Source organism: Heptranchias perlo, chromosome 9 (assembly GCF_035084215.1).
Source record: "Heptranchias perlo isolate sHepPer1 chromosome 9, sHepPer1.hap1, whole genome shotgun sequence".
NCBI classification, from domain to species: Eukaryota; Metazoa; Chordata; class Chondrichthyes; order Hexanchiformes; family Hexanchidae; genus Heptranchias; species Heptranchias perlo.
This window is the reverse complement of record NC_090333.1, coordinates 81,619,800-81,638,902: the sequence shown is the minus strand read 5'-3', so window position 1 is coordinate 81,638,902 and position 19,103 is coordinate 81,619,800. Positions and strand designations below refer to the sequence as shown.

The 19,103-nt window shown below is 47.8% G+C and overlaps 1 protein-coding gene across 5 annotated transcripts in view; it reads right to left on the bottom strand.

Annotated features, from left to right (window-relative positions):
* LOC137325561 (retinoic acid receptor RXR-gamma-A-like) overlaps positions 1-19,103 on the bottom strand; it is a 285,684-nt gene that overhangs the window by 39,809 nt on the left and 226,772 nt on the right. For all 5 annotated transcript variants that reach the window (XM_067990809.1, XM_067990805.1, XM_067990806.1 and 2 more), the window contains exon 3: positions 10,434-10,572. In XM_067990809.1, coding sequence (XP_067846910.1) covers positions 10,434-10,572 — 139 coding nt within the window. The remainder of the gene's footprint in view (positions 1-10,433; positions 10,573-19,103) is intronic.

Here is a 19,103-nt window from a genome sequence, read left to right as displayed (position 1 = left end):
CCAACTGGTCTATGCCGGTGTTTATACTCCACACGAGCCTCCTCCCTCCCTACTCCATCTCACCCTATCAGCATATCCTTCTATTCCTTTCTCCCTCATGTGTTTATCCAGCTTCCCCTTAAATGCATCTATGTTATTCGCCTCAACTACTCCTTACGGTAGTGAGTTCCACATTCTAACCACTCTCTGGGTAAAGAAGTTTCTCCTGAATTCCCTGTTGGATTTACTAGTATCATATTAGGTACAGCACAGAAGGAGGCCATTCGGTCCATCGTGCCTGTGCCGGCTCTTTGAAAGAGCTATCCAATTAGTCCCATTCCTCTGCTCTTTCCCATTGCCCTGTAAATTTTTTCCCTTCAAGTATTTATCCAATTCCCTTTTGAAAGTTACTATTGAATCTGCTTCCACCACCCCTTCAGGCAGTGCATTCCAGATCATTTCAACTCGCTGCATAAAAAAATGTTTCCTCATGTCGCCTCCGTCTCTTTTGCCGATCTGTATAAATCTGTGTCCTCTGGTTACCGACCCTTCTCCCACTGGAAACTGTGTCTCCTTATTTACTCTATCAAAACCATTCATGATTTTGAACACCTCCATCAAATCTCCCCTTAACCTTCTCTGTTCTAAGGAGAACAACCCCAGCTTCTCCACATAACTGAAGTCCCTCATCCCTGGCACCATTCTAATAAATCTCTTCTGCACCCTCTCTAAGGCCTTCACATCCTTCCTAAAGTGTGATGCCCAGAATTGGACACAATACTCCAGCTGAGGCCTAACCAGTGTTTTATAAAGGTTTAGCATAACTTCTTTCCTTTGTGCTCTACGCCTCTATTAATAAAGCCCAGGATCCCATATGCTTCTTCAACAGCCTTCTCAACTTGTCCTGCCACCTTCAAAGATTTGTGTATGTGCACCCCAGGTCTCTCTGTTCCTGCACCCCCTTTAAAATTGTACCATTTAGTTTATATTGCCTCTCCTCATTCTTCCAACCAAAATGTATCACTTCACACTTCTCTGCATTAAATTTAATCTGCCATGTGTCTACCATTTCACCAGTCTGTCTATATCCTCCTGAAGTCTGTTTCTATCCTCCACATTGTTTACTATATTTCCAAGTTTCGTGTCATCTGCAAACTTTGAAATTATACCCTCTATATCCAAGTCCAGGTCATTAATACATATCAAAAAGAGCAGTGGTCCTAATACTGACCCCTGGGGAATATCACTGTATACTTCCCTCCAGTCTGAAAAACAACCGTTCACCACTACTCTCTGCTTTCTGTCCCTTCGCCAATTTTGTATCCACGTTGTCACTGTCCCTTTAATCCCATGGGCTTTAATTTTGCGAACAAGTCTATTATGTGGCACTTCATCAAATGCCTTTTGAAAATCCATATACACAACATCAACCGCACTACCTTCATCAACCCTCTCCATTACTTCATCAAAAAACTCAATCAAGTTAGTCAAACACAATTTTCCTTTAACAAATCCGTGCTGACTTTCATTTATTAGCCCATACTTTTCCAGGTGCCAATTCATTTGTCCCAGATTAACGTCTCTAAAAGTTTCCCCACCACTGATGTTAGGCTGACTGGCCTGTAATTGCCGGGTTTATCCCTCCGCCTTTTTTTGAACAGGGGTGTAACATTTGTAATCCTCCAGTCCTCTGGCACCGTCCCCATATCCAGGGAGGATTGGAAGATTGTGGCCAGAGTCTCTGCAATTTCCACCCTTACTTCCCTCAGGACCGGGTGACTTTTCTACTTTGAGCACTGCCAATCTTTTAAGTTCCTCCTCTTCATCTATTTTTATCCCATCCAATATCACTCCTACCTCCTCCTTTACTGTGGCATTGGCAGCATCCTCTTCTCTAGTGAAGACCGATGTTAAGTATTCATTTAGTACCTCAAGTCATGCCCTCTGCCTCTATAAGAAGATCTCCTTTTTTGTCCCTAATTGGTCCCACCCTGCGACTACCCTTTTACTTTTTTTAATGTTTATAAAAGATTTATGGGTTCCCTTTTATGTTAGCCGCTAATCTACTCTCATACTCTCTCTTTGCCCCTCTTATTTGTTATTTTAGATCTCCTCTGTACTTTCTGCATTCAGCCTGGTTCTCTACTGTATTATTTGTCATAAGCCTCCTTTTTCTGTTTCATTTTATTCACTATCTTATTAGCCAGCCAGGGCTCGTGGGAATGTGTCTACTCTGTACCCAAACCATCTCCTCCTTGAAGGCCTCCCTTTGTTCAATTACTGTTTTGCCTATCAATTTTTGATTCCAATCCACCTGGGCAAGATCCCTTTTTAACTCACTGACTATCTTCTATTTATGACCCCTAGTTTTGGATGCCTCCATAAATAGAAACATTTCCTCTAAGTCTACCCTATCGAACCCCGACATAATTTTAAAGACCTCTACCAGGTCACCCCTCAGTCTTTTTTTTTCTTGAGAGATGAGCCCCAGCCTGTTAAGTCTTTCCCGATAGGTATAACCTCCCAGTTCTGGTATCATCCGAGTAAATCTTTTTTGCACCTTCTCCAGTGTCCCTTTATCCTTCTTATAATATGGAGACCAGAACTATGCACAGTACTCCAGGTGTGGTCTAACCAAGGTTCTATACATGTTTAACTTGCTCTAGACCTAAGGTCGCCAACTCTGGTTGGACATATTCCTGGAGGTTTCAACACATGAACTCCTCCCTCCAATCGCCCCGCCCCCACACTCCCCTCATTGGTCGCCCGACCTGTCCATCCTCACAGTGCTCCGCCTTTCCACAATTGGAAAGCGAATGGACTCTTCATTATCTGATTGGATGAATCTTGACTCTCAGTCAAACAGCCGTTTTTTTTCTCAATCCAACATTTTTATAACATTTTAATAAATAAAACTGTTGAAGGAAATTATTGTTTTTTATTGCCCGTGATTTTTCTCCCAGGTTTTTTTTTTCTCTCAGCAATGTCCCGGAGATCAATTTTTAATTCCTGGATACACCAGGGCAACCCTAACTAGGCCCCAATAGCCCCCTGCCACCCTCGGGCCCGGTGCTCGGGCGTCCATAGCTCTGTATCTTGGTGGACTGCGTACAATCGAGCCCCCGTGGGGGGCTACGAATGAAGTTTAAATCTCTGTCCCCATTAATTTGCAGATAGCTTGTGTTGCTGACATGAACAGACCCCGGTGTTCGGATTTAGAATTTATCTGCCAATCCGACGTCAGCGCTAAGAACGGCCTGTTCCAAACCTCCAGGGCCCCAAAAAACATTCAAACAGGACAAACCATCGAGTGAAAAGCACTAAACACAAACAGGACAGACCATCGAGTGAAAAGCACTAAACACAAACACAAACCATTGAGTGAAAAGCACTAAACACAAACAGGACAGACCATCGAGTGAAAAGCACTAAACACAAACACAAACCATTGAGTGAAAAGCACTAAACACAAACAGGACAGACCATCGAGTGAAAAGCACTAAACACAAACACAAACCATTGAGTGAAAAGCACTAAACACAAACACAAACCATCGAGTGAAAAGCACTAAACACAAACACAAACCATCGAGTGAAAAGCACTAAACACAAACACAAACCATCGAGTGAAAAGCACTAAACACAAACACAAACCATCGAGTGAAAAGCACTAAACACAAACACAAACCATCGAGTGAAAAGCACTAAACACAAACACAAACCATCGAGTGAAAAGCACTAAACACAAACACAAACCATCGAGTGAAAAGCACTAAACACAAACACAAACCATCGAGTGAAAAGCACTAAACACAAACACAAACCATTGAGTGAAAAGCACTAAACACAAACACCAACTATCGAGTGAAAAGCACTAAACACAAACACAAACCATCGAGTGAAAAGCACTAAACACAAACAGGACAGATCATTGAGTGAAAAGCACTAAACACCAACTATCGAGTGAAAAACACTAAACACAAACAGGACAAACCATCGAGTGAAAAGCACTAAACACAAACACAAACCATCGAGTGAAAAACACTAAACACCAACTATCGAGTGAAAAACACTAAACACAAACAGGACAAACCATCGAGTGAAAAACACTAAACACAAACACAAACCATTGAGTGAAAAACACTAAACACCAACTATTGAGTGAAAAACACTAAACACAAACAGGACAAACCATCGAGTGAAAAACACTAAACACAAACACAAACCATCGAGTGAAAAACACTAAACACCAACTATCGAGTGAAAAACACTAAACACAAACAGGACAAACCATCGAGTGAAAAACACTAAACACAAACACAAACCATCGAGTGAAAAACACTAAACACAAACAGGACAGACCATTGAGTGAAAAATACTAAACACCAACTATCGAGTGAAAAACACTAAACACAAACAGGACAAACCATCGAGTGAAAAACACTAAACACGAACGTAAACCATCGAGTGAAAAACACTAAACACAAACAATCGAGTGAAAAACACTAAACACAAACACAAACCATCGAGTGAAAAACACTAAACGCAAACAGGACAAACCATCGAGTGAAAAACACTAAACACAGACGCAAACTATCGAGTGAAAAACACTAAACACAGACGCAAACTATCGAGTGAAAAACACTAAACGCAAACAGGACAAACCATCGAGTGAAAAACACTAAACACGAACGTAAACCATCGAGTGAAAAATACTAAACGCAAACAGGACAAACCATCGAGTGAAAAACACTAAACACAGACGCAAACTATCGAGTGAAAAACACTAAACGCAAACAGGACAGACCATCGAGTGAAAAACACTAAACACAAACGCAAACTATCGAGTGAAAAACACTAAACGCAAACAGGACAAACTATCGAGTGAAAAACACTAAACACAAACAGGACAAATAGAATCAGTCATATTCCCGGGCCACGGGAGGCTTCTCTTTGCAACATTTTTCCAGGCTTCCCTCCTCCTCTGTTATTTTGCTGTGACCATTTACACTTCATCTGAACCCACCTTTTGTTTCTTGTCCCATTCCCACCCTCCTTGCCTTGAACCATCGTCCCTTTTGTCATTTAATCACTCCTGCCCTCCACCCTATCAGAGACCTTCCCTTTTGTTCTTTCCTCTCCCCACTCACTTTCCCTGGCTCTGTACTTGCTTAAAAACTGTTAACTTTTTAACCTCTTCCAATTCTGACGAAGGGTCATCGACCTGAAACGTTAACTCTGTTTCTCTCTCCACTGATGCTACCTCACTTGCTGAGCATTTCCAGCATTTTCTGTTTTTAGTATAAATAGGACTGAGTTGCCCGGGCTTCAGAGGTTGAATTGCCAACGGCTTTCAAAACGGAAGCCCAGTTAAAAAAAATTCTCACCTGCTTTTGCCTCTGGTGATGTGAAAAACAGTTGAGTGTCTGATGTGGCTCAGTGGGTGACAGTCTTGCCTCTTGAGTCAGAAAGTTGTGGGTTTAAGTCCCACTCCAGAGACTTGAGCACATAATCCAGGCCGGCAATACTGAGGGAGTGCTGCACTGCCGGAGGTGCTGTCTATCGGATGAGAAGTTAAGCCGAGGCTCCGTCTGCCCTCTCGGTGACATAGACGATCCCATGGCCACTATTCGAAGAAAAGCAGGGACGTTCTCCCGGCTGTCCTGGCCAATATTTATCCCTCGACCAACATCACCCAGAAACCTTGCTGTTTCTGGGGTCTTCTGAACTTAGAATCACACAACACAGGAGAAGGCCATTCGGCCCATCGTGTTTGTGCCGGCTCTCTGAAAGAGCATTCCAATTAGTCCCATTCCCCCGCTCTTTTCCCGTAGCCCTGCAGTTTATTCCTTTTGAAGTATTTATCCAATTCCGTTTTGAAAGTTATTATTGAATCTTCTTCCACCACCCTTTCAGGCAGCGCATTCCAGATCATCACAACTCGCTGCATAAAAAGTTCCTCCTCATCTCTCCCCTGGTATTTTTGCCAATTGTCTTAAATCTGTGTCCTCTGTTTTTTTTAACTCGTTCATGGGATGTGGGCATTGCTGGCGAGGCCGGCATTTATTGCCCATCCCTAATTGCCCTTGAGAAGGTGGTGGTGAGCCGCCTTCTTGAACCGCTGCAGTCCGTGTGGTGAAGGTTCTCGCACAGTGCTGTTAGGAAGGGAGTTCCAGGATTTTGACCCAGCGACAATGAAGGAACGGCCGATATATTTCCAAGTCGGGATGGTGCGTGAGTTGCAGGGAATGTGCAGGTGGTGTTGTTCCCATGTGCCTGCTGCTCTTGTCCTTCTAGGTGGTAGAAATCGCGGGTTTGGGAAGTGCTGTCGAAGAAGCCTTGGCGAGTTGCTGCAGTGCATCCTGTGGATGGTACACACTGCAGCCACAGTGCGCCGGTGATGAAGGGAGTGAATGTTTAGGGTGGTGGATGGGGTGCCAATCAAGCGGGCTGCTTTGTCCTGGATGGTGTCGAGCTTCTTGAGTGTTGTTGGAGCTGCACTCATCCAGGCAAGTGGAGAGTATTCCATCACACTCCTAACTTGTGCCTTGTAGATGGTGGAAAGGCTTTGGGGAGTCAGGAGGTGAGTCACTCACCATCAAATACCCAGCCTCTGGCCTGCTCTTGTAGCCACAGTATTTATATGGCTGGTCTAGTTAAGTTTCTGGTCAATGGTGACCCCCAGGATGTTGATGTGGGGGATTTGGCGATGGTAATGGCATTGAATGTCAAGGGGAGGTGGTTAGACTCTCTCTTGTTGGAGATGGTCATTGCCTGGCACTTGTCTGGCGCGAATGTTACTTGCCACTTATCAGCCCAAGCCTGGATGTTGTCCAAGTCTTGCTGCATGCGGGCATGGACCGCTTCATTATCTGAGGGGTTGCAAATGGAACTGAACACTGTGCAATCATCAGCGAACATCCCCATTTCTGACCTTATGATGGAAGGAAGGTCATTGATGAAGCAGCTGAAGATGGTTGGGCCTAGGACACTGCCCTGAGGAACTCCTGCAGCAATGTCCTGATGCTGAGATGATTGGCCTCCAACAACCACTACCATCTTCCTTTGTGCTAGGTATGACTCCAGCCAATGGAGAGTTTTCCCCCTGATTCCCATTGACTTCAATTTTACTAGGCCTCCTTGGTGCCACACTCGGTCAAATGCTGCCTTGATGTCAAGGGCAGTCACTCTCACCTCACCTCTGGAATTCAGCTCTTTTGTCCATGTTTGGACCAAGGCTGTAATGAGGTCTGGAGCCGAGTGGTCCTGGCGGATCCCAAACTGAGCATCGGTGAGCAGGTTATTGGTGAGTAAGTGCGGCTTGATAGCACTGTCGACGACACCTTCCATCACTTTGCTGATGATTGAGAGTAGACTGATGGGGCGGTGATTGGATTTGTCCTGCTTTTTGTGGACAGGACATACCTGGGCAATTTTCCACATTGTTGGGTAGATGCCAGTATTGTAGCTGTACTGGAACAGTTTGGCTAGAGGCGCAGCTAGTTCTGGAGTACAAGTTTTTAGCACCACAGCCTTTGCTGTATCCAGTGCACTCAGCCGTTTCTTGATATCACGTGGAGTGAATCAAATTGGCTGAAGACTGGCTTCTGTGATGGTGGGGATATCGAGTGGAGGCCGAGATGGATCATCCACTCGGCACTTCTGGCTGAAGATGGTTGCAAACGCTTCAGCCTTATCTCTTGCACTCACATGCTGGACTCTGACATCATTGAGGATGGGGATGTTTGCAGAGCCTCCTCCTCCCATTAGTTGTTTAATTATCCACCACTATTCATGATTGGATGTGGCAGGATGTTTCCGACCCTCCTCCCAGTGGAAACAGTTTCTCCGTATTTATTCTATCAAATCCCATCATAATTTTGAACACCTCTATTAAATGTCCCCATAACCTTCTCTGCTCTAAGGAGAACAATCCCAGCTTCTCCAGTCTCTCCACATAACTGAAGTCCCTCATCCCTGGTACCATTCTAGTGAATCTCCTCTGCACCCTCTCTAAGGCCTTGACATCCTTCCTAAAGTGCGGTGCCCAGAATTGGACACAATACTCCAGCAAAGAGTTTGTTGGTATGTGGGTGATGGGTGGTGTCGTGCGTGGTGCAATTGGTAGGAGACGCCACTTGACAGTTGACCTCACTCACCTTGACCACTCATGTCAAAGCATTGAACTTCTTCTTGCACTGCATCCATGTTCATGATGCTGTGGGCCTGGCATTGACTTCGTCCCCCGCTGCCTTTTGGATATATGTCTGGAGGGCTTCTTGCACCCCGCCCCCCACCGCGTGGATATAGGATGACCCTCCTTCTGTCCACCTCTTGCACCCTTATCCAATTTTTCCCCCACTGTCTCTATTAATAAAGCCCAGGAACCCATATGCTTTTTTAACTTATTGTATTTAAACCTTCTGAGAGACGTGATAAGGCGTTAGTTACATAAATGCAAGTCTTTGTTTGTCAGGCCCCAAGCCCTGATTTGGATGGCCTCCTGTTTAGTATCTGGACTTGACTGGAGACCGCTCACAATGTACCAACCTCCCAGCAGGTGCAGGATGGCAGGCCAGACTGTCTGTTTCTTCCCCCACCGTACTGGAGGACAGAGGTACCCACCCTCCCTGTGGGCCCAGACCAGCCTTGAACTGCACTCGGTTCAGGAGGGACGGGAACGAGGACGAAGGGCTCCCCTCCCCACAAACTCTTCCCACCCACCACTGTAGAGCCGAATCAAACCGCCGCCTGAGAGACTGGCTCAGCGTTTCAGGTGATTAAACGAATTGCTGCGAGTGAGCAGGGCTGTCGAAGATCGACTCTAACTGTTTGCAAACACTGCCATTCATTATTGCAATCACTTGTCCCTGGCCTGTTAGTTAAAGTGTCTGGGTGGCCCACTAACCAACTCCACTTACAGATTCAGAGTGCCCTAATTAAAGCATTCATAATTTAAGAGATCTGAATGTAATTGCTGGGTTCATCAATGATTTATTAGTTTTCAAAGCTCAGGTTAGATCTGTTGTACTCTCATATGTACTAAAAGAAAAAAAGAAAGACTTGCATTTCTATAGCGCCTTTCACAGCCTCAGGACGTCCCAAAGTGCTTTACAGCCAATAAAGTACTTTTTTGAAGTGTAGTCACTGTTGTAATGTAGGAAACACAAGGTCCCACAAACAGCAATGTGATAATGACCAGATAACCTGTTTTAGTGATGTTGGTTGAGGGATAGATATTGGTCAGGGCACCGGGGAGAACTCCCCCTGCTCTTCTTCAAATAGTGCCATGGGATCTTTCACACCTTGAGAGGGCAGACGGATTAATGTCGCATCCGAAGGACGGCACCTCCGACATTGCAGCACTCCCTCAGTACTACACTGGAGTGTCAGCCTGGATTATGGGTTCTAATCTCTGGAGTGAACAGATGGGGCCGAGGTGACCACCCAGCGATCCAATTTGAGAATCAGTGGGGGTGATTTTAACCTAACCCGCCGGGCGGGGAGCCCGCGGGGTCGGCTGGAATGCCAGTTTTACACCCTGTCCAAATATTACACTCCGCTGACTTCAATGGAGAGTAAAATCGGGCAGGGTGTAAACCCTGATCCCCTCAGTCTCCCAACAAGCGGGTCGGGTTAAAACTCCCCCCCTCCCCACCCACCCCCGTCATCTCAGAAACATTGGTGCTAAAAGGTGACCACAGCCCAGAACTGAGGACGCTGGTTTGGTGGATATTCATCTCCGGGGAACACCAATCCTTTTTTATTTGGCTGAGGGAGTTCGGCAGGGGCAAACTCCGAAGCTGCAGAAGGGGAGGGGGAGGGGGAGTGAACGGAGCAAGCCAACGGTGAAATTAATATAGTCAGGGCTGACATTGCCTGCTTCAGGCCATATCCAGCATGTGTCACAAGTTAGAGCTGGGGACATGGTGTTTAATCTTGCATAAAATTCCATGCTGTCTAATCCTCTCGCACCAAGCTGCACACAGCGGGAACCAAGCGTAAGGAGAGAATGGGCTCGCTTACAATACCCAGTGATCGTTTAATTAACTTGCTACACTGCCTCTCCAACTCACCAACCCCAGCTAGGCTGATTAGCTCTGTATTAACTTACCGTATGCAGTTGCAAGTTTTCCCTCTCTGCCCCATGATTGCCCCATGGTCATTTACCTTTCCTCCCGTCTTACAGTGCTCTGTGCTCCTTCATTCAGGCCGCCTGGCATCTGTTGCCATGGCGTCTTTTCCCACTAAGAATTATGGCCAGTGATGTCACCAAGGAATCAAAGGTCAGCGCGGCGGAACCCAACCCGGCTCGGGTGCGACCAGCGGACAAAGCACGACAACAGCGAGGCTCAAACAGAAGAGACTGAACTGTCGAGACGAGCCAGAGCCTTTGTGGCAAATTTCTGCTGAACGGTGGACATTGTCAGTGTAGAGATTTGAGGGCAGTGTTACCTGAGGATCGGTCCCCGCATATCGCACAGATGTGTTTGGCCATCGAGCTGGGGCTGTAACAGTTCATGTTTCCCAGTCCAGTCAGGCCGGGCGGTGGCTTAATATCCTCTGTGCTACTGACATTGTTCATTGCATTGATCTGAGTGAAAGAAAAGAAGACGATTTAGAAAGAAAAAACATGTACACTCTCCCCTATCATGGACTCTATCCACCCATCTAATCTCCCTCCACGCATCGTGTACACTCTCCCCTATCATGGACTCTACCCAACCATCTAATCTCCCTCCACGCACCATGTACACTCTCCCCTATCATGGACTCTACCCACCCATTTAATCTCCCTCCACACCCCATGTACACTCTCCCCTATCATGGACTCTACCCACCCATTTAATCTCCCTCCACACACCATGTACACTCTCCCCTATCATGGACTCTACCCACCCATCTAATCTCCCTCCACACACCATGTACACTCTCCCCTATCATGGACTCTACCCACCCATTTAATCTCCCTCCACACACCATGTACACTCTCCCCTATCATAGACTCTACCCACCCATTTAATCTCCCTCCACACACCATGTACACTCTCCCCTATTATATTCCCAGTGGAATTCGATACAGTCCCCTCTCCTTTTCTTGCTCTCCAGCTGAAGGAGACAAAGGAACATTTGGTGTCAAGTTTTGTCCCAGCGTCCATACGGCAAGTGAGAATGCCTTGTGGGGAATACTGGGCCTTCTCCGATGGCCACGATTGAAATCAGATGCTCGCAGAGCGTTGGAATGACAGCGGCTGATCTGAGCCCTGTCAGATGACATGGCTGCTGCTGGGTGGGGGGATGTTGTGAGTCACGGTGCTTAAGGCACCACGACTGTGTGTGGAGCAGGGTCGATGGACCAGCTGGTCTTTCCATCGCCATTATTTAGGTATGTTTGTTTGTTCTGACAGTGCCCCTTGAGCAAGTCAGCTTGAAATTGTAATTCTCAGTAAAAATTTTAGTGAGAAACCCTTATGAAGAATATATAGTTATTGTTCATTGTGAAATATATTCATAAATATATATATATATATAAAATATTTGTCTCCATGCAACCTATGCAGTTGTTAACGTGTCTCCAAAAACAAGTGAGATGGAGTAGGGTGGGAGGACAAAGACCAGTTGGGCCGAATGGCCTGTTTCTGTGCTGTAAATTCTATGTCATTCTATGTAACAGGATGGCTCTATTTTCCACCGATACAGCTCTTACAACCATTTTAAATATATGCACTGTGCCTAGCACAATGTCACACACCAGATGTCACACTTTGTTAGAGAAGCAAAGCAACCTTCAAAAAAAAGAGCAAGAATCCCAGTCACTTAATGCTGGGTGCTTCTAACCCAGAGCCTAAAACTCACAAGCATTTTCCCATTCTGCACAGTTCCCTCACTGAACAGCAATTAAGATTCTAATTGACCCGAGGATATGTTTACTTAACAGCAATTACCCTTTGTGGCCTTAAAGTGACACAACTCTGCCTTAGCAGGTGAATAATACACAAAGCAATGCATGGTATAACATTCCTTTTAGAGCAGGATATCATCACATGGGCAGCGCGGTCGCAATTTCCCGATATGCGCGAATGGCGTGCAAGGCTTCTCACTGTTTTATGCAGCCTTCATATCGAGGTGTGGTCACCTCCACTTTTTAATCGAATGCTGTTACCTGCTGAAAAGAACTGCAAAGATTTTGGACTCTGTCTTTTAAAAAAATTTCACACCAGTTTAAACATTGTGTAAGTTTTGTTATCATACTGTGCCAGTATTGTGCTCTATCTGCCTTTCAGATGAGACATTAAACCGAGGCCCTGTCTGCCCTCTCAGGTGGATGTAAAAAACCCCATGGCACTATTTGAAGAAGAACAGGGAGTTCTCCCCGGTGTCCTGGTCAACATTTATCCCTCAACCAACATCACTAAAACAGACTATCTCGTCATTATCACAATGCTGTTTGTGGGATCTTGCTGTGCGCAAATTGGCTGCTGCCTTCCCTACATTACAACATTGGCTACACTTCAGAAGTACTTAATTGGCTTGAAAGGGGCTATAGAAATGCAAGTCTTTCTTTTTCTAATTGCTTCTGTATATTCTTTTACCTGTAAATAAATCTGGCGCAACAGTTTAGCCTGTGCTTTATTGTGATTTGGGGTTAATTGTTAAAAAGTCTATTCTAAATGGAGAATAGAGTCACGGGTTTCGGTTCACAAGGGGTTTGGTCTGCTTATGGAAACTGTCTCTATGAAAATGGGAAAGGAGTTTGGGAGAAACCTGAACTGTAAAAGAACTCAAAAAAAGTTTGTGAGCAACACCGATCTAACCTTCCATTCAAAAATGCCAGGGCCACTCACTCACTCACACACAATTCAATGGATGATATTTTTGATCTCAGCGCCTGATTTATTAATCGCTAGTTTATGTGCTGAAGGTACCAGCGAAAAATAAAAAAAAGCTGATTTGTGTTAAAGTGGCACAGTCGTCATAAAAACATTCAGCTGGCACCAGCTTATGGCCTGCGGTCAGTGATTTTATCGCTTGCTGTGCGTTACCCTGTGTGCCGGTGTATCACACGGTGGGGGGTTCTCGCACACGATGGAGCTCTGGACTCTCAGCCTGCCCAGTGTTCAATGGCTGGACTCCAGGTCAGTGCTCGCTGATGGGAGAACCGTAGAAGAAAACAAACCCAGTGAGCATTGACACCACTGTGTCAGCCATTGAGTTGGAGGCCGGGGTCTGTGGTTTTAATTTACAGAGTCTCCGAACTCATGGCCGAAACTACAGCAAAGTCTCCCGATAAAAGCAGGATTATTTCTCCAGCAAAATGCAGTGAGTGGAGGATGGTTCCATAATACATCAATCCCAGTCACTTACAGCAGTACGGCCTCCAGGCGTGATTGACAGGGGAATTCCCCAATCATCTCCATTCTGACCACGACTTGTGCAACCAATAAAAAACCCCACCCGACTGTGTGGGATTGGGAGCTGAGCGCACCATTGATGCTTCTCTCAGCCTACTATCTGATCTCGCAATTGCTCTGGGGTGTTTAGAGGTATGACGTTGATGCAATATCGACGTGGAGAATTAGAAGAGGTTCGGAGCCAGGTTTGATATATTTGCTGTTCTCACTCTATCTCCGCTGGCCCAAGGCTGCACTGTCTGGGCTAAGTGTTTGAGGTTGTTCAGTAGTCTGCCCCTCTGATCTGCCTACCCGTGCCTGAAGCACAGAGATAGATGGTTGCCTGGCCGTTCTTAATGTGAACAAATGACAAGAGCCTTTACTGAGATTGTTGGAGTTCAACTTTCACTGTTTGTTTCAGCCTACTCCCCATTCATTGTCTTTGACTCCTCATCAGACAGCACTTGTGTTCAGCCCAAAACCCAGACAAACTATTTCCATTCACTAAGTTTTTAAAATTCGTTCATGGGATGTGGGCGTCGCTGGCGAGGCCGGCATTTATTGCCCATCCCTAATAGCCCTTGAGAAGCTGGTGGTGAGCCGCCTTCTTGAACCGCTGCAGTCCGTGTGGTGAAGGTTCTCCCACAGTGCTGTTAGGAAGGGAGTTCCAGGATTTTGACCCAGCGACAATGAAGGAACGGCGATATATTTCCAAGTCGGGATGGTGTGTGACTTGGAGGGGAACGTGCAGGTGGTGTTGTTCCCATGTGCCTGCTGCCCTTGTCCTTCTAGGTGGTAGAGGTCACCGGTTTGGGAGGTGCTGTCAAAGAAGCCTTGGCGAGTTGCTGCAGTGCATCCTGTAGATGTACACACTGCAGCCACAGTGCGCCGGTGGTGAAGGGAGTGAATGTTTAGGGTGGTGGATGGGGTGCCAATCAAGCGGGCTGCTTTGTCCTGGATGGTGTCGAGCTTCTTAAGTGTTGTTGGAGCTGCACTCATCCAGGCAAGTGGAGAGTATTCCATCACACTCCTGACTTGTGCCTTGTAGATGGTGGAAAGGCTTTGGGGAGTCAGGAGGTGAGTCACTCGCCACAGAATACCCATCTTAAGTGTGAACAATATATATATATATATTATATATATACACAAAAAAATTGGAAGTGTCGTAAGGAGCAAGGAAGAACTGAGTCTTGCTCCCCCCCATACTGTCAGTTTGGCTCGTTTGGTAGCACTCTTGTCTCAGAGTCAGGATATCATGGGTTGACTTGAGCACATAATCTTGGCTGACACTCCAGCGCAGTACGGAGGGAGTGCTGCAGTCGCAGGTGCCGTCTTTTGGATGAGATGTTAAACCGAGGTCCCGTCTGCTCTCTCAGGTGGATGTAAAAGATCCCACAGCACTATTTGAAGAAGAGCAGAGGAGTTCTTAGTGCTCTTGGTGTCTTTGACCAAGAGCACCAAAATCAGATTTATTTGGTCATTGACTTCCACCTCCGTAAAATCACCCATCTCCGCCTCTACCTCAGCCCATCAGCTGCTGAAACCCTCAGCCGTTCCTTTGTCACCTCCAGACCCAACTATTCCAATGTTTTCATGGCTGGCCTCCCATCTTCCATTCTTCGTAAACTTCAGCTCATCCAAAACTCTGTATCTAATCCCGTACCAAGCCCCACTCACCCCTGTCCTGTGCTCGCTGGCCTGCACTGGCTCCTGGTCCTCCAACACTTTCAATTTAAAACTGCCCCCCCCCCCCGCCCCCCCTCTATCGCTGCAACCTCCTCCAGCCATACAACTCCTCCCCCCTCAAACTGACTCTGGCCTCTTGCGCATCCCCCTCCCTTTGCCCCACCACTGCCGGTCCTTGCCTTCAGCCGTCTAAGCTTCTTCTTGAAGACCCTCCTTAACAATTTAAGGGTTTCTGATAGGGGAACTGCCTCCTTAAGGGGGTTCTTGTTGGGGGGAATGTCTTCATGAAGCAAGACCTTGGAGTTGTAATAAATGGAAATGTAATAAATACAAATGGCTTTGTATGAAGTAAGATTTGATCTCCTTGGGACTGAGGTTGTGTGGGAGTTTCTGTGGAAAACCGTTCGGGGGGCGAGGACTTCCGTGGGGTTGGAGAAACACAGGCCTTTCCCAGATGTTTGTATATATGTTTCTTTTTCCCAAAACAGATTTAACTCCCAGTCACTCCAGAGACAAAGCAGAGAAGCAAGAGAGGCCCGAAGGCTTCCCCAGATAGAACGAGCGCACCAACTCTGAGAGACACACACAGCACATCGGAAATAATTGCTGCTCTCACGGGATTGCAAACCAGGCTCATTCAAGCCCATTTGCAGGCTATTCAACCACGGCGGGGGGGGAGGGGGCGGATATCGAAGCTGAGCCAGATCCCATACTCAGCTGATGGTAACCTGGAGCAGGAAGAATGATCCCTCTCCCACCCTGCTCCCCAGCCCAGGGGGCACTCAATGTGTTGCTCTGGCTGAGACTCGTTCGCTCAGTACAAACAAGCGGTGGAACTTAGGACCCTTCTCGGTTTGTACGTCTCGGTGCTACACCACACTGGATAGTCGAACGGAGCTTTTCGGTGGTGCACTTGTGCAAGAAAAATCCCTGCAGCTCAGAGAGCAGCTGCTGTACGGTTAGTGCAGGTTCCGAAAGGGAACACACCCTCCTTGTCCACTTAGCCTCACTGTCTACTGCAGCAATACAAAAGAAGGACTTCGATTTATATCACGTCTCTCATGGCCTCAGGACATCTCAAAGTGCTCTGCATCCAATGAAGTACAGGCACTGGTGCAAACGCAACAGCCAATTTGCTCACAGCAAGATCCCACAAACAGCAATGTGATAACGACCAAATAACCTGTTTTAGTGATGTTGGTTGAGGGATAAACATTATCCAGGACACCGGGGAGAACTCCCCTGCTCTTTCTTCGAACAGCACCGTGGGATCTTTCACATCGACCTGAGAGGGCAGACGGGGCCTCAGCTTAAGGTCTTACCTGAAAGATGGCGCCTCCGACAGTGCAGCACTCCCTCAACACTGGGTACTGGGAGTGCCAGCCTGGGTTCAGGACTCTGGAGTGGGACTTGAACCCACGACCGTCTGACTCAGAGGCGAGAGTGCTGCCCACTGAGCCACGGCCGACGTCACGCTCCACCCGAGCGCCCTGAGGAGCGCTAGACTGGAGCTTCCGCCCAGCACCTTCCGTTTCAACAGAGGGACGTTTTAAACTAGAGAGGGGCAAGAGCAAGTGCTGAGTGATCTGATTCACGGCTGGGTTTGAGGCCCAGTGATCCACAGCTCATGGACAGACAGGTCCCCAGGAGGAAGATTACAGCTGCTCACCGGTGCAGGTCAACAGCACTCTCCTGTCTCACATTCCTCACACGGAGATCAACGTTCGAAAGGAGCAAATAACTCATTGAAGTCTCACACAGAAGGCAGTAACTTTTGCTTTGACCGAGGTACAAGGAATTTATGAAGCTGTTTCCCCCCTGCTTCTCCCCCAGTATTGTACCGGAGGTGGGAGGGAAGGGGGAATTCTTTTATTGAATATTTTATAGCCCAGCTGGACACTGCATGTATGTGGATGCTGGGGCAGGGCCGGCTCGCGTTCAACCGTGTTATGCCTCTCATGGCCAAATTGCCTGGCAACACCTCAACATCCAACGCGCAACACCAGGGAAATGCAGCACATTCAGAGAGGAGGGGAGTGGGCCCATGGGACTGTACCCCAGTGAGAGTCAGTACCTCCAGGAGAGGAGGGGAGTGGGGCCCATGGAACTGTACCCCAGTGAGAGTCAGTACCTTCAGGAGAGGAGGGGAGTGGGGCCCATGGAACTGTACCCCAGTGAGGGTCAGTACCTTCAGGAGAGGAGGGGAGTGGGGCCCATGGAACTGTACCCCAGTGAGAGTCAGTACCTTCAGGAGAGGAGGGGAGTGGGGCCCATGGAACTGTACCCCAGTGAGAGTCAGTACCTTCAGGAGAGGAGGGGAGTGGGGCCCATGGAACTGTACCCCAGTGAGAGTCAGTACCTTCAGGGGAGGAGGGGAGTGGGCCCATGGGACTGTACCCCAGTGAGAGTCAGTACCTCCAGGAGAGGAGGGGAGTGGGGCCCATGGAACTGTACCCCAGTGAGAGTCAGTACCTTCAGGAGAGGAGGGGAGTGGGGCCCATGGAACTGTACCCCAGTGAGGGTCAGTACCTTCAGGAGAGGAGGGGAGTGGGGCCCATGGAACTGTACCCCAGTGAGAGTCAGTACCTTCAGGAGAGGAGGGGAGTGGGGCCCATGGAACTGTACCCCAGTGAGAGTCAGTACCTTCAGGAGAGGTGGGGAGTGGGGCCCATGGAACTGTACCCCAGTGAGAGTCAGTACCTTCAGGAGAGGAGGGGAGTGGGGCCCATGGAACTGTACCCCAGTGAGGGTCAGTACCTTCAGGAGAGGAGGGGAGTGGGGCCCATGGAACTGTACCCCAGTGAGAGTCAGTACCTTCAGGAGAGGAGGGGAGTGGGGCCCATGGAACTGTACCCCAGTGAGAGTCAGTACCTTCAGGAGAGGTGGGGAGTGGGGCCCATGGAACTGTACCCCAGTGAGAGTCAGTACCTTCAGGAGAGGAGGGGAGTGGGGCCCATGGAACTGTACCCCAGTGAGAGTCAGTACCTTCAGGAGAGGAGGGGAGTGGGGCCCATGGAACTGTACCCCAGTGAGAGTCAGTACCTTCAGGAGAGGAGGGGAGTGGGGCCCATGGAACTGTACCCCAGTGAGAGTCAGTACCTTCAGGAGAGGAGGGGAGTGGGGCCATGGAACTGTACCCCAGTGAGAGTCAGTACCTTCAGGAGAGGAGGGGTGTGTGGCCCATGGAACTGTACCCCAGTGAGAGTCAGTACCTTCAGGAGAGGAGGGGAGTGGGGCCCATGGAACTGTACCCCAGTGAGAGTCAGTACCTTCAGGAGAGGAGGGGAGTGGGGCCCATGGAACTGTACCCCAGTGAGAGTCAGTACCTTCAGGAGAGGAGGGGAGTGGGGCCCATGGAACTGTACCCCAGTGAGAGTCAGTACCTTCAGGAGAGGAGGGGAGTGGGGCCCATGGAACTGTACCCCAGTGAGAGTCAGTACCTTCAGGAGAGGAGGGGAGTGGGGCCCATGGAACTGTACCCCAGTGAGAGTCAGTACCTTCAGGAGAGGAGGGGAGTGGGGCCCATGGGACTGTACCCCAGTGAGAGTCAGTACCTTCAGGAGAGGAGGGGAGTGGGGTCTATGGAACATGGGTTGACTTGAGCATATAATCAGGGCTGACACTCCAGTGCATAACAGAGGGAGTGCTGCACTGTCTGAGGTGCCGTCTTTCGGTTGAGACATTAAACCGAGGCCCCCTCTACCCTCTCGGGTGGATGTAAAAGATCCCATGGCACGATTCAAAGAAGAGCAGGGGAGTTCTCCCCAGTGTCCTGGCCAATATTTATCCCTCAACCAACATCACTGAAACAGATTATCTGGTCATTATCACATTGTTGTTCTTGCTGTGTGAAAATTGGCTGCCGCGTTTCCTGCATTACAACAGTGACCACACTTCAAAAATACTTCATTGCCTGTAAAGCGCTTTGGAAAAAAATATTTTTTTTCCAATCTATTACTTTGGTTTTTGTCTTACTTATGTCTTTCTCAATCATTATTTTAAACCATATTATGTTATGATCGCTATTGCCTAGATGTAAACATAACGA